Source organism: Chenopodium album, chromosome 12, assembly GCF_948465745.1.
Source record: "Chenopodium album chromosome 12, dcCheAlbu1.1, whole genome shotgun sequence".
Taxonomy (NCBI): domain Eukaryota; kingdom Viridiplantae; phylum Streptophyta; class Magnoliopsida; order Caryophyllales; family Amaranthaceae; genus Chenopodium; species Chenopodium album.
In genome coordinates, this window is record NC_137845.1 from 16244746 (window position 1) to 16260579 (window position 15834).

Below are 15834 nucleotides of genomic sequence, written 5' to 3' on the forward strand. Positions count from 1 at the left end.
CTTCCGTCCTTGATCTTCTCAAAGCTTGTTTCATCCGTAGCCTTCATTTTCTTCTCCTTTGTAGTTCCAGAAATTTCACCCGTTGCCCTATCCTTGGAAAAAAGCTTCAAAAGTACATCATAATGACGAAATGGAGTTGTTTCCCACTTAGCAGCATCTGGTTTTCGCTACAAAAAAAAATTAAAGTAACATTACAGCCACAATTTTAGCATTACAACAACATTACAGACACAATTTCAGCATAACAACAAAACTACAACAATATTTTTAGCATTACAACAACATTACACCAACAATTTCAACATTACAGCAGCATACAACAACAATTTCAGCATTACAGAAGCATTACAACAATAACTTCAGCATTACAGCAACAATTTCAGCATTACAGCAGCATTATGGCAAAAATTTCAGCATTACAACAATAATTTTAGCATTACAGTAGCATTACAGCAACAATTTCAACATTACAACAGTATTACAGCTAAAATTTCAGTATTACAGCAATAATTACAGTATTACAGTAGCATTACAACAATAATTATGGAAAAACAGAAGCAATTACAATAATAATTTTAGCAAAGTAGTAGCAATTACAGTAAACAGTAATAATACAACAACATTCCAACAACATTACAGCTAGAAAAGCAAAAACAAAAGCATGAACAGAAAAAGTACCTCAATCAAGTCATCCCAAACTTCATCTACATTCTCAGAAAATTATGTTTCTTCATTCCAACCCCAACCACTAGCATTGAAAAGATCATCAACATCATTGAAATTACTCTTTATCGTCTTAAGCCGATTCTTCAAATGCTCTTTGGTAAAAGGATGATTCAACTTTTCAGTACATTCTTTCACAACATTTTCATATGCCTTTTAAGTGAACTGACCATCAACACTATTTTCATTTATGTCCTCAACTATCTAAGCATTAAGAAAGACCTTATCCATGTGTAAAGTCCACCAAAGAGAAGTGGATGCCTTTCCATCTGAGCTTTTGTTTTTCTTCACCATCTGTTCTCATATAAAATAGACAAAAAAAAATATTTTGTAAAGAGCATAAAGATTGCTACAATATAAAATTTTCATTAACTGAATCAAAATAAAAAAAAATACAAGCATTCATTAACAAAACAAAAACAAAATACATATAGCTATTTCCCCTACAATACATAATCATCCCACATTTTTTTAGCTATACTATCTCGAATTTTAGACCCTTCACTAGTGGAAAAAAGTCTATTTGTAACGGCTTAATTGTAACGGGCATGTTGTTGACCGTTACAATAACATCATCCGTAACGGGCGAAATTAAGGTCCGTTACAAAAAATTATGAATCTGCGTAAAAAAAAGTAGTATTATGAATCTGCGTAAAAAAAAGTAGTATTTGTAACAGGTAGTATTTATTTGTAAATGTTCAAAATTAGCCCTAGAATCTTTTCAATCCCCTTTTTTCATTTCGTCCCTCATACTCACGTTGTCTGCTCTCTGCTCTCTGTTCCCCATTGAAGCGCAATCTCTTCTCCGTCGCCGGTCCTCTGTCTCTCCATCGCCGGTCCTCATCCCTTCTCTCGCTTTTTCTTTGTCTCTTTCTCCCTCACAAGTTCGACGGGTCTCCTTTGCAAGCTCCATCGTTTCCCCCTCGCAAGTTCGACGGGTCTCTCTTGCAAGCTCCCTCGTTTCCCCCTCGCAACTCCTGTGGTGGTTTCTTGCAGTTTTTTCCAGCGGCCATGTGAAGAAATCAAGGTAATAAGTTTAATTTACTAAAGGTAATAAGTTTAATTTTTTTTGTTAGCTTTAATTTTTAGAAAAATTAAATCTATTAAGTTTGTTAGCCTTAATTTAAGTAATTTTTATTATTTTTTTGTTAGCCAGGTGAAGAACAATTCTGTTAATTTATTTTTTGAATTTTTTTATTTGAATTTTTTAATTAATTTTTTTTTTTTTTGAATTTTAATTAATCTATTAAGTTTGTTATCATTTTTGTTTGAATTTAGGGCATTTGTATATGAGAAATTTATGACTGATGAAGAATGTGATAATTTGATATCAATTGTAAGTCTTAATCTGATTTATTTTAGACCATCAACTGTTGTTTTGATAATTCTGTTCTTTTTATGTTCTTTTACTTTTACTGTTGTTTTGATTTTTTCTCTAATTGTTTTGATTTTGATTTTGATTTCGAGTAGGGGAAAAATTGAACTGAAGAGGTCAGCTGTGGCAATAATGAGTCTAGGATAGCCAGTTTAGTGAGGTCAGGACAAGCTCCGGCGCCTTTATGAGCAAGGGTAAGGTCTGATTTTACTCTTAATTTTCGGCATTTTTGTTGTGGTGTAGTGTATTTTGCTGATTGATTTTGTTTTGTTTTAAACTTTTAACGATGATTTGTTTAGCTGATTCTGAACCTGATATGAAACTAAGATTGATTGTGCATTAGATTATGTGATTAGCATAGAAATTTTGAATCCCGGGCAACATTTTGTTTAAAAAACAAGTGATGATGAAGAATGAGTGTATTAATTGGGTGTGTTAAATGAAGAATGAGTGTTACTATATGTAAGAGGATAGGAAATGATATTTATGTGACGAATTCCTAAGAATTAGAGGTAGAGGTGAATATTTTTCTCTCATTTGGAAATTTTGAAGTATGTTGTACTTTATTTGGATATTTTTAGTGTATAGTTTCATTGGTTGGTCTATTTTATTGTATGTGCATAATTTATTTGCATCAAATATCAAATTTTGTTTGTTAGGTAAATAACTCATGTTTATGTGTTTGGTTACTTTTATTTGACATGATTGATCTTGAATGTGTTAATATTTAACTTATTATGCATTATATCTTCATATGCCTAGATACCCGTTCAAATGAGTAAATCTTGAATAGTCCCCGTTTGGGACTGTTCTTGGAATTGTATTCTCACTTAGGTTGTAAATGGTTGCTTGTTTTTCGGAAGTAAAGGTAATTTCGTGTTAGCATTCCCTAATGTGTTCTCTGGGTACATATGTAATTAAGAAATTAATTACATCGTGTACTTGGAGAACCATAGGGAAATGCTACCGAAATTTCCTTAGGCCCGAAAAGTGGTCAACAATTTGCTAGTGGGAATACACTTCCAAGGATGGGTTAGGTTGGAGCGATAAGGACCTTTGGAATCATGCATTTGGAATGTGTTGATATGTGATGTTGAATATAATTTGTTTCTTGGGTTTTAATCATACATTGTTAGAAATGGACCGTCGTTGGATGTATAATGGTTCTCGAACCACACCAGAATACTTAGCTGGGGTCAACGAGTTCTGTAGAATCGCAGTGCAACACCAATAGAGTACTCTTGTTGAACAAAGGCTAACCAAAGCAAGACCTATTTTCTGCCCTTGTCGTGATTGTAACAATGTGAAGAGGTGGGAAGACATTAAGAAAATAGAGGACCATTTGATTATTCGTGGGTTTATGCCAGACTACAGTATTTGGTATTGGCATGGTGAAAAATTTCCTCCCATGGATAATTCTTCTTCTATTAACGACAATGAAGCTGATGAGAGAGAGCCGAATGGTTTTGATGATAATGAAGTGGGTTCTAATGATGACATGGAGGAAGAAAGGATAAATGAGATGATAAATGGGTTAGGCGATCATGTTAATGAAGATTCTCATATATATGAGAATGTGTCGAAAGCAGCTGAGACACCGTTGTATCCTGGTTATTCTAAGTATTCCAAGCTTTCTGGGATTTTAACATTATATAACTTGAAATCTAAGAGCGGGTGGGCCAACACTAGTTTCACTTTGTTGTTGGATTCCCTCTCTGATATGTTTCCAGAAGGAAATGACATTCCTAAGTCGACTTACTATGCGAAGAAGTTGATGTGTCCATTGGGTTTAGAGTACACCAAGATCCATGCATTCTTAATGATTGTGTACTATATCGAAAGGAGAATGCAAAATTGGTTGCTTGCCCAAAGTGTGGTGTGTCACGATACAAGCAAGAGGGCTCAAATAAGGATCCCTTGAAGTGGCCACCAGCTAAGGTAGTATGGTATCTTCCCATATTACCAAGGTTGAAGCTCCTGTTCTCAATTAAGGATGAAGCGAAAAAATTGGTGTGGCATGAAAATGAGAGGAAGAAGGATGGGTTGATCAGACACCCAGCTGATTCGTTGTAATAGAAAGACATTGACAAGACATTTCCAGAATTTGGGAAGGAGCCGAGGAACATAAGACTGGCATTAAGTACAGATGGGATGAATCCATTTAGCACTCTTAGTAGTCAACATAGTACATGGCCTGTTCTTCCGTCAATATACAACCTACCTCCTTGGTTGTGCATGAAGCGCAAGTACATCATGTTATCACTTCTAATCCCAGGTCCTAAACAACCTGGCCATGAGATAGATGTTTATTTGGAGCCCCTTGTTGACGATTTGAAACTGTTGTGGGATGAAGGTGTTGTGACATTTGATGCTCTTTTGGGTAGAAATTTTAGATTAAGAGCCATGGTGTTTTGTACCATAAATGATTTTCCTGCATATGGAAATTTTTCAGGGTACAAAGTCAAAGGAGAAAAACCATGCCCTTTTTGTGAGGATGATATGCAAATTACACGCTTGAAGCATTATGGCAAGAATGTGTATATGCATACCAGACGATCACTTCGTCAAAATCACCCATACTGGAAGATGAGACAACAATTCAACGGGCATGTTGAGAAGGGAGTGAGTCGTGAGCCATTGACAGGAATTGAAGTGTATGAGAAAATTAAAAATGTTAAGACAATCTTCGGTAAGATGCACAGAGAAAAACCAAAGAAGGGTGTGTTGTGGAAAAAAGTGTCTAAGTTGTGGGATCTGCCTTATTGGAAGCACTTGTCGGTTCGACATTGTCTTGATGTTATGCCATTGAAAAAAATGTTTGTGAGGCACTAATTGGGACTTTGTTTAATATCAAAGGGAAGACAAAGGATGGTGATAATGTGCGTAGAGACATGAAGGAAGCCAAAATTCGACCTAAGTTATGGCCTGAGGATAATGAAGCAACGAAAAAAGCATTTTTGCCCCATGCGTGTTATACATTGTCTAGAGAAGAAAAAAGGATCTTTTGTGAGTGTTTGAAAGGAATCAAGGTGCCGACAGGGTATTCGTCGAACATAGGGCGTTTTTTCTCTACTACTGAGAAGAAAATTGTTGGTCTGAAGTCCCATGATTGTCATGTGATGATGCAAGTGTTCATGCCAATTGCACTTCGAGGCCTTTTGCCAAAACATGTTAGGCATGCTGTTGTGAAGCTTTGCTTGTTTTTCAATGCAATTTGCAGTAAGGTGATAGATCCAATAACACTCGATGATATGGAATATGATATTCTTGAAACATTATGCAAATTCGAGATGTATTTTCCTCCTTCTTTTTTTGACATAATGGTTCACTTTGTTATGCACTTGCCTCGTGAGATAAAGGAGTGTGGTCCTGTATTTATGCGTTGGATGTACCCTTATGAGAGGCAAATGGGTACTTTGGCAGATAAGGCAAAAAACAGAGCAAATCCTGAAGGGAGCATCGTTAAAAGGTTCATAGTAGAGGAAGCAGGGAACTATTGTTCAGTGTTTTTAGCTAAGGCTAAAGAAATTGGGATTCCGACTTCTCGTCACGAGGGAAGAATTCAAGGGAAGGGTACAGTAGGTCGGAAATTAGTTAAACCTCCACTTGATCGATATAAGAAAGCCCACCGATTTGTGCTACAAAACCTATCTGCAGTTCATCCATATATTGAAAAACATCTTCATGAGTTGAAAATTCACAATCCCAGGATCAGCTCCTATGCGTTGATGTAGGAGCATAATCGCCACTTTGTTGAGTGGTTTGAAGGCCAAGTGAAGCTTGAATTGAGTAGAAATGAGAATGTTTCCGAAACGATCAAGTGGCTTTCACGAGGTCCACAACCACTTGTTTATACTTATGAGGGTTACGATATCAATGGATTTACTTTTGCCACTTATCGTCAAGATGAAAAAAGTGTGCAACAAAATAGTTGTGTTGTCGTGGTTTCATCTTCTACTGAATACTCAAGTTTTAGGGATACAAGGCCAGTTGAAGCTACATAGGCATATTACGGTGTCATTCAAGAAATTTGGGAGTTGGATTATGTTGATTTCACAATTCCTTTATTTCGTTGCACATGGGCTGATAACCGTCGTGGTATGAAAACCGATGAGTTATTTGGATTCACCTTGGTTGACTCTAGTCGATACATTGATGGTGAAGAGCCTTTTGTATTAGCCTTACAATCGAAACAAATATTCTACATCAAGGATAATATAGATCCGCAATGGCGTGTTGTAGTTGAAGGCAAGAGAAAAATGTGGGTGTGGAAGATGTTGTGGATGAAGAAGAGTATGACCAATTTGATGACATACCGCCTTTAACAATGGGAGTGCAACCTCTACAAGAAGGGGAAGATATTGTTGATGATGTAGAGTATGATCGTGAGGAAGGGTTAGTGGTTCCTATAACTACAGCCGAGGTTTGTGTTATTGTATTCCTTTAACAATGTATTTGTATTTTTTGGCAATAAATACTGAATTTATTAAATTGGGTATATATCTAAATCATTAGTTGCTTTATTGTATAATATTTACATTAATATGATTTTATTGTTATGATTTTGATTCTAATTCTTATTAATTTCATTCTTTGTGTAGGTGTAGGCACACTACAATGGAAGAAAACATAGATGATCATGATGGGCAGGAACAATCTGGTGACATGGATGCCTCCACTTCCCAAGTAAAATCTTCTACAAGAAAGGGAAGAGGCCCGTCTAAAGCAATCCAAACAACTACACCCATGTTCCTCGAATTTGATGAGTTTGACATGCCTATTGGAAAGTGGGAATTTGCTTATGGGAAGCAAATTGGTAATTGTGCTCAAAGAGTTAACATTAATGTGAAGGGATATCCGAAGTATGATAAAGTTCAAAAGCAAAACTTGTGGGAGGAGAGTAAGGTAATTAAGATATAAATATGGTTAATGCTCTAAATTTAACGATACTTATAATTAATTATGAATATTAACATTCTCTAATTTTGTAGCGGAAGTTCCACATTGATGATCCCAAGGGTAGTAAAGAGAAGAAGTTCCACGAAGCTGTTGGTGCTAGATTTAGGAAGCACAAGTCTTGGTTAGTTTCACGATTCATTACTAAGGAAACTGCACCTCCGCCTGACTCACCAAGTGCAAACATTAAGCCCTAGGAGCTTTATGAAGGTTACATCACAGAAGAGCAATGGAAAGAGTTTGAGACATATTGCAATACAGATGAATTTAAGGTGTGTAAGATATTATGAAAGTATATTTCACATACTTCATTTCAACTACAATACTACTTACAATAGCTTTTCTATTTGTAATAGGCTCTGAGTGAAAAAGGCAAGGAAAATGCAAAGAATAATAAGCATCGCCACCATCTAGGCTCCAAGAGTTATGAGAGGGCTCGAGTTGATTGGAGTAAGACCAATAGAATTCCAGCAGATTCTTCAACCTCAAGCATCACAGAGTCCATGACAAGCACTGTAATGAGTGCAAAAGAATGATGAAGGTAACAATTCAAGTGATGGTATTGGTATGGATGCCTTCAACAAGGATTTAGGAAAAAAGGATCACCGCGGGCATGTAAAAGGACTAGGAAGGTGTGGGGTTGGAGTTAGTCACAGACAAGTATTTGGGAAGGGATACAGAAAGGGTAAATCATCCGGCCAAGGTGGATGCTCATTGGAAGAGTTAGAATCAATGAAAGCTACCCTAACTCAAGAATTTGAGGCGAAGCTAGAAGAAAAGGTTAAAGAGAAGCTTCAAGAGAGGATTGAAGAGAGGTTGGAACAACGTGTGGCAATGGAGGTGAAAGCTTATCTCGCCAATTTACTACCACAGATGACCGGTGACGTGGAGGCATTTCAAGGAATGCAAGTGATGACGACCATGAAGGCAACACAAAGCCCTCGTGTAATAGAGGTATATGTCTTATGAACTAATACTAAAGGTATGACGTCACATGGTTAACATGATTAACATGTATAATATTGATCGAGTTTTTTTTATTATGTAGGTAGCCACTAAATGTCGCCTAGCATTGAAAGATGAGTACAATCAAAATTTAGTGGTTGTGGCAGATGGAACGGTATATCCTGTTACCGGTGAAGTTACTCACAACCTGAAGATGTTACCTGATCATTACAAGGTTAGTGTGGACAACCCTTATCCCGACTGTGCCCTCCTCGATATACCGGTACCGTCTCCCGATGGTGTGACTAAGTTGGGTAAAGCCAAGTCTGTCTTTGTACTATGGCCTATTGACATGGTTTTTTTTAAGAAGAGGTATATTCTCCTACTATTGACATTATATCCCATCATTTTTGTATATTTTATCTAGACTAATATTCACCTATTTATAAAGGTTTCACCATCGCCCAAAAAGAAGCATAGATCTCGCCAAAGCAAAGAAGGGGACGATAGTTGTGGCATTAAATCAAGGCAATCTGCCATCAAACCCAAAAAATTCCTACCACTTGAAGAACAAATTGTCGAGACTTTTAGTGAGGGGTGTGAGTTGTTGTATTTGTTAATGAGTTCTGATGATGCAGAGTATGATACAACATCGGTACTTTTAAAGGCCTCAATGTTTAATTTTGATAGCGACAAACAGATTTGGGTAACCGCTACCGATGTACGTGAATTTCTAAGAGGATCGTGGGCTAATGTTTCATTGATTCATGTTTATATCATGTAGGTTACTTAATAATCCTTTACTTTGGTTCTTATATTCACTATAGTAATATATTCATTGCTATAATGCTGAATTCTTTTTTCTATGACTTTATCATGTGGGTATTTAGTAGACAACTTCATCGACCTTTTCAACAGAACTGAGATCACATTCTTTTATCCTAAACTCATTTCTGAATCTTCAATTGAGAATGATTACCTTGAAGCTTATACATATGTGAAGAATACATTTTTGCATGAAGTAAGAAAGACGGTTAAACGTTGCAAATTCATCGTGGCCCCATATGTAGCAAGGTTCGAACTATGTTTTTTATATTGCCACTAAACTTATTTATATAAATGATATGTTTTTCACCAATTTTCCAATACTCTAACTTGTGTTTTCCTCTTAAATGATGTAGTGGTCATTGGGTTCTTGTGGTGGTAGATCTACAATTAGGTTTAGCATATGATTTTGACTCTATGAAGCTACCTAAAAAAAAACCACGACAATTGAGAATTGCCGAAATCATGATGACGTGAGCCACAACCTTGAAATTATGCCCTAGTTTCTATATCATTTTTGTATGTGGCGTTGTAGATTAGTTTGTTCTAAGTGTTAGAATATATATCATTTTTGTATGGCTTATAAAGTATATCGGGCGAATCTCACAGGGAGTGAATTGAAATCACATAGGCAAAAATTGAAATTCATACAAATGGAGGTAAACACACTACTCACCCCATATTGTTATACATTGTTCACTTTGAAAACAAAATTTTTAACTATTTGTTATATATGATAGTGTGCTCAACAACAAGGAGGCGTTGAATGTGGCTACTACATTATGAGATACATGTATGAGATTGTTACTTCTCACTTGGAGTGCAAAGGTGTCTTAGAGGAGGTTAGTAGCTTTTTTTGCAAATTTTGAACCATTGTTGGCTCTAAATGCTCCCAAAAGTGAGTAAATGGTCATATTTCATTGATTTCAATTCATAGAAACCAAAATATAAGTTAATTAAGGATGTTATGTGTTTTATTATGTTAATTTGGACCAATACATGAAAGATGGGAAAGATAGAAGTCCCTTAGGCAATTTTGAAGCCTTTTTGGCTCTATACGCTCCCAAAAGTAAGTAAATGGTCACTTTTCATTGACTTCCATTCATAGAAACCAAAATATAAGTTAATTAAGGATGTTATGTGTTTTATTGTGTTAATTTGGACCAATACATGAAAGATGGGGAAAGATAGAAGTCCCTTAGGCAATTTTGAAGCCTTTTTGGCTCTATACACTCCCAAAAGTGAGTAAATGGTCACTTTTCATTGATTTCAATTCATAGAAACCAAAATAAAAGTTAATTATTAATGTTATGTGTTTTATTTCTATAATTTAGACTAATACATGAAAAATGGGAAAAATAGAAGTCCCTTAGGCAATTTGAAGCCTTTTTGGCTCTATACGCTCCCAAAAGTGAGTAAATGGTCACTTTTCATTGATTTCAATTCATAGAAACCAAAATATAAGTTAATTATTAATGTTATGTGTTTTATTTCTATAATTTGGACTAATACATGAAAGATGAGAAAGATAGAAGTCTCTTAGGCAATTTTGAAGCCTTTTTGGCTTTATATGCTCACAAAAGTGAGTAAATGGTCTTATTTCATTGATTTCAATTCATAGAAACCAAAATATAAGTTAATTATGGATGTTATGTGTTTTATTTCTATATTTTGAGTTTTATTTCTGTAATTTGGACCATCACATTTATTCTAATGATTGTTTTTATTATGTATTGTTTTTATTTTGTAACCTCATTCTTTTTTTTTTTTTAATTTTTTATAGGATTTTTGTCCAAGGAAAGCCCCGTATGATGTTGACGAGTTGAATGTGGTTCGAGAACAGTGGGCGCAATACTTTAGAACTAAATATTTATTAAATGCGAAACTATTAGCTTAGGTAGAACAAAGTAAGATTATTAGTGTTGTTGTATGTATTGGATAAATTTATATAAGTTTTTATTTGTAATGTTTTACTACTTAAATTTTTATATTATGTCGTATTAATTTTTACGAAAGTTTGTTCGGTATAATTGTTTATTTACAGGAACAGGTTTATTATAACAGGTTTTAATTAATATATATTAATTATATATAAATACATGCTGCCGAAATTTAATCAAAAAAAAATTAATTTAATAACTATTTGTAACGGGCAGGAGAGTTGTCAGTTACAAATAAGCACTTATTCGTAACGGGCATTTTGGTTGCCCGTTACAAATAAGTATTTAATTATATACTATAAAACCTTATTCGTAACGGACATTTCAAATGTCCATTACGAATAATGGGTTATTCGTAACGGGCGTTTTAGGTGCCCGTTACGAATAAGGACTTATTTTAGTACAAAAGGCCTTATTCTTAACGGGCACCTGAAACGCCCGTTACGAATAATGGGTTATTCGTAACGGACAGTTCCCGTTACGAATAATAATGGCCATCCGTAACGGCCGCATACGTAACGGACGCTGCCCGTTACGGATGGGCCCTTTTTGCCCGTTACGGATGGCCTTTTTTCCACTAGTGCTTCTTTAGAATCTTCTTCTCTTGAAAGAATCTCACACTCCTCATTCTCGGCATATAGTAACTCGCGATCCACTTCATCAATAAGGCTTTTATCCGGATCAAATCCCATGAGAAAAGTGAAGTATGCAACATACTACAATAATATCAGTTTTGGTTTTAAGAGAATATTGAGGCTCATTAGTTCCACCAATGATTCCAAAACGTTTTTTTTAAAACTCCAAAAGCTCTCTCAATTGCATTTCGTAAAGAGGCATGACGATAGTTGAATATTTTTTGGGCATTCTCAGGACTCCGATTTGAGTATTCCTTAAGATGATATCTTACACCTCTATAAGGTGTAATAACAGAAGTCTTTAACATATAGCCAGCATCTCCAAGATAATACTTACCTAATTACATAAATAAATAATTACTAACAGTTTAAATATTAAGAATAATAAAATAATAGGTAACTTAGATACTAATTCATTACTTTGAGGAATAATTAACTTGTCATCTCTACTTAGAGCATTTTTAAATACTCTAGAGTTAGAAGCTGAACCCTCTCAACTTACTAAAACATAAGTGAATTTGAGGTCAAAAGTACAAGCCTCCAACACATTTTGTGATGGATAACCTTTCCTCCCTCGAAATCTATGAGCATTGGCACCGGCAACTTTCACACGAATATGAGTTCCATCAAGAGCACCAATGCAATCCTTGAAATAGGGGAAAAATCGACTATCATCACGAACTTCTGGTGAAACTTCCTCTGATCCATTAGGTTGCTTAAGAAATTGATCTTCTGTCTTAATTATAGCATTTAGAAATCTATGGAAATATCGGCTCACCACCAGAACGCATGAAAAATGCACTCAATGAGCAATTTCTTGCATTATGACCAAGAATATACAAAGATTTTGCCACTTGCTCCTCCACTGAAGCCCGTCTTGTATCCTTTAGATACTTTCCATCCCTTAAAATTTTACATAACTTAACAAAAGTCTCGGGGCTCATACGAATCAATTGTCGACTAATTCGAGTGACTTTCAAATCATTCATAAGTTCATGACGTCTCCTCTCTCTGACCATGTAGGCTTCTAAACTACGAATTCGTGTCAATCTTCCCAAACTCCTACTTAGGTAATATGACTTGATAAGACACATGGCATACACAATATAACCAACAACCTGAATTACTGCTCCACGTCTTGTTCTTTCCCATGTCACTTCCCCATTTTCGACATCCAATTCCTCATTGGAAACCACATCCGTTCTATTAACCTCAAAATCTCCCTCCATATTAAAGGCGATGTAAACAACTATAAAAATATTATTTAACATATCAACAAAAAAAGCATAACAATTATAAATATATAAACAGTTTAAATCAAAAGTTTATCAATTGAAATGTAAAATATTGTTTCATTGAGCTAGTAACCTTTATTTGAGATGGTTATTTTGAGTAGATTGAATATAAGTTATCAATTGAATGCATGATTGTGATTCTATATATCAAATTATCCATTCAAAATATACCTCAGAAAATCAAAAAATCGTATAGACAGCTTGAGGAGACCATTGAGTTGCCAAACTGATATACGTATCAAATTATCAACATATACAAAACAACAAAATGTGATTATCAGCTATATTCAATGCTCCAATTACTTGAGAAAAATTCCCACATAACCGAAATTAATCAAACTACCTATTCAATACATATATCTATCAAAAACATGAAATTAAACAAAGATGAAAGGTTGGCACAAAATATCTACTCGATATAGCAGAGCATTATTAGAACATGGAGCATATGTTTGCAAAATCAAACTACAATCGAAAAACCTATATTACTACAAAATCAAACTACAATCTAAAAACCTAGAGCGATTATTTCAAGAATGCTAGTCAAATAAGCGTGATTAAAACAAGATGAACCAACAAAATCGCACTCCACAAAATCGCAGTACAATATTCAATCAACAAAATCAAACTAAAATTTGACACTTATCTTGAAAAAATCAGATAAATTGTGAGAGAGATGACAAGTATGAGTAGATTAGAAGTCAAATCGCACTCCACAAACCCTAGAAATTGGGGAAAAATTTGCATTTTGGAACCCTCGAAAATTGGGGAAATCGTGAGGAGAGAAAAAAATCACATGAAAAATGATGTTCAGATTTTTGTTAGAAAGTAAAGGGTATATTTGTCTTTTTACAATATACCTGTTTTTACAAATTTTCCTTCCAAATCTTTTCAAAATTGGAAAGATTTTACTCTTAAATAATTAATGAATTACTTTCCACCCATTTCCTTTCCCTTCCTAATTTGCTATCCAAACAAAGGAAATTGTATCCCTCCTTTTCCCTTCTCTTCCTTTCCCCTCAAATCCCTCTATCCAAACACACCGTTAGTCAAGAATTCAATTATTGATTTATGATTCAATTCACTTATTGCAATACATTTACTATTACACCAACATGAACATTGGGTTTAATCAACTTTAAATTTTTTTTTTTCATTTAAAAAACTTTATAAGGTAAAGAAAAATCAACTTTAGAAAATCCTCCTCACCAGGGGAAATTCTATTGTAAGTAAGCAACTTATTGAGTACGCTACTGCTTAATAAAGAGAAATCTAGGCTTTAATTGAGATTCTTCGTAGGTAAAGTACAAAGTACAAAGTACTGTTCTTGGGAGATACACTCATGCATGCCCCACTGTGCAATTTCTATCTTACTCCTGGAGTATCATGTATGTTATTTTGATGTGAATTTCGTATTATTTTAATCTGCATATATGTTAGTTATTTTTAAATTAGTACATGCTAATTTATACATGCATATAACTGTAGGGAATATTTCAAGCATCCCACACTTGAGTCTCACTGTGATCATACACTTAAGCATGGTGGCATTCAAAGGGAAAGAAGCTAGAGCAAAAGAGTCGCCAACAAGTTTTAGCAACTTGTAAACTGTTCACATGGTGAAGGTTTCACCCCTTCACGATCCAAGAAATCGCTAACTCCGTAGTAGTCCTGAACCATGACTGGATATTCGAGGATGAAGGTATAAATCCAACCTAAAAGACATTGAACCTACCCTAAAAATGCCTCTACTTTATTCTTCTCATATTCATGTGCGCTTTCTGACTAACATACAATCAGTATATTAATCCAAATTCGTTTAATCTATGTTGGTTGAATATTAATGCACAAATAAACTTATTATTAGCGATCACTTGAATTAAAATCACATTAGCCTAATTCAAATTATTAATTATCTTATTAAGCGTGATTTCAAGTACAAATTCCCTTTAAACCTGCAAGAGATGGCGTGATCAAGCAATAACAATAATATATCAAGCAACATAATAATATTGATACAACAAATCATCATAATATTATTCTCATCAAAGCATAATAATATTAGCAAGATCCTGGGCATGATACTAACAAGATTAATAACAAATCCTAGCATGTCACTAAACAATAAAGATCAAAGCTTTAATCTTAACATGATACTAACATACATGATATAAGAAATAGGAAGCAGCCTAAGCATAATACCAGAAACATACATGATATTAGAAATATTAGTTAATACCCTAAATATGATACTAGGAATCATAAAGACATCCTAACATGATACTAGGAATTAAAATAGTCTAAGCATAATTCCTACAGAAATAGAGCAATAAAACTACTTACTTTGTTGTCTCGTATCTCTTTCTATCAAAACAATACACACGTTAGTAACTTCAATAAAATATTAAGTCAAACGATTAATTTAAATAATTAAAATAGGGATTTGGGACCAAACCCTCAGAAATTATCAACCTTTCACGTCTAGGGCAAAGGCAACTTCGAGCTTGACTAGGTGTGTCTAAGTCTCGTGATGGACGTATGGTGTTTTTTTAAAACGCTAGGCTTAGAAAAAAGAGAGAAAGAACAAGCTTCTAGATTTGAGAGAGAGAATAGAATAGATGATGATGGTTGATTATTCAAAACGGGTAAATACGACCCTATTTGTAGAGAAAAACATTCGAAAACGATCAGAGAAGATCGAATTCCAATCTAAGTAAAACTACTCCCATCGCAGCGCGACAGGCCTATTGCGGCGCGATGGTGCTGCGATAAATATTTTGTTCGTACAGAGTCCTTTATCCAATATAATTGGATAATTAGAGTCCATACTTTATCATTAAAAATTAGATTAAAACACTTGTTTTATTTCAACTAAAACTCATTATCTATTCTAAAATATATAAATATATAATTATTAATCCTAATCTCTTTAGAACTTAAAATAACCTTCTAGATTATTCTAGAAAATTAAATTAATTCCTAATAACTTTAGGGATGATAATTAATGGACCCTCCACTTGATCATTGGTCGCCCATAACACTCATTTAATATCCAATTTAATATTTGGGCCATAACTTCCTCATTATTCATCGAAATTAGGCTTATAATGTATCGTTGGAAAGCTCTTTTCGAGCCCCAT

The 15834-nt window shown here is 34.5% G+C and overlaps 1 protein-coding gene across 1 annotated transcript; it reads left to right on the plus strand.

Annotated features, from left to right (window-relative positions):
• Window positions 1–3236: 3236 nt before the first annotated feature.
• On the plus strand, window positions 3237–4930 carry LOC145570982 (uncharacterized). Its single transcript, XM_081630094.1, has 3 exons — window positions 3237–3293; window positions 3408–3974; window positions 4175–4930. Exons 1-3 carry the CDS (start codon window positions 3237–3239, stop codon window positions 4928–4930), a joined length of 1380 nt encoding a protein of 459 aa, XP_081486220.1.
• Window positions 4931–15834: the final 10904 nt, after the last annotated feature.

Bases quoted from the DNA above. Each gene is read 5' to 3' on its own strand.
- LOC145570982 (XM_081630094.1), top strand. From the start codon at position 3,237: ATGGACCGTCGTTGGATGTATAATGGTTCTCGAACCACACCAGAATAC. The intron at 3,294-3,407 runs GTCAACGAGTTC...AACAATGTGAAG, and splicing joins CACCAGAATACTTAGCTGGG to AGGTGGGAAGACATTAAGAA. The intron at 3,975-4,174 runs GTGTGTCACGAT...TCGTTGTAATAG, and splicing joins GGTTGCTTGCCCAAAGTGTG to AAAGACATTGACAAGACATT.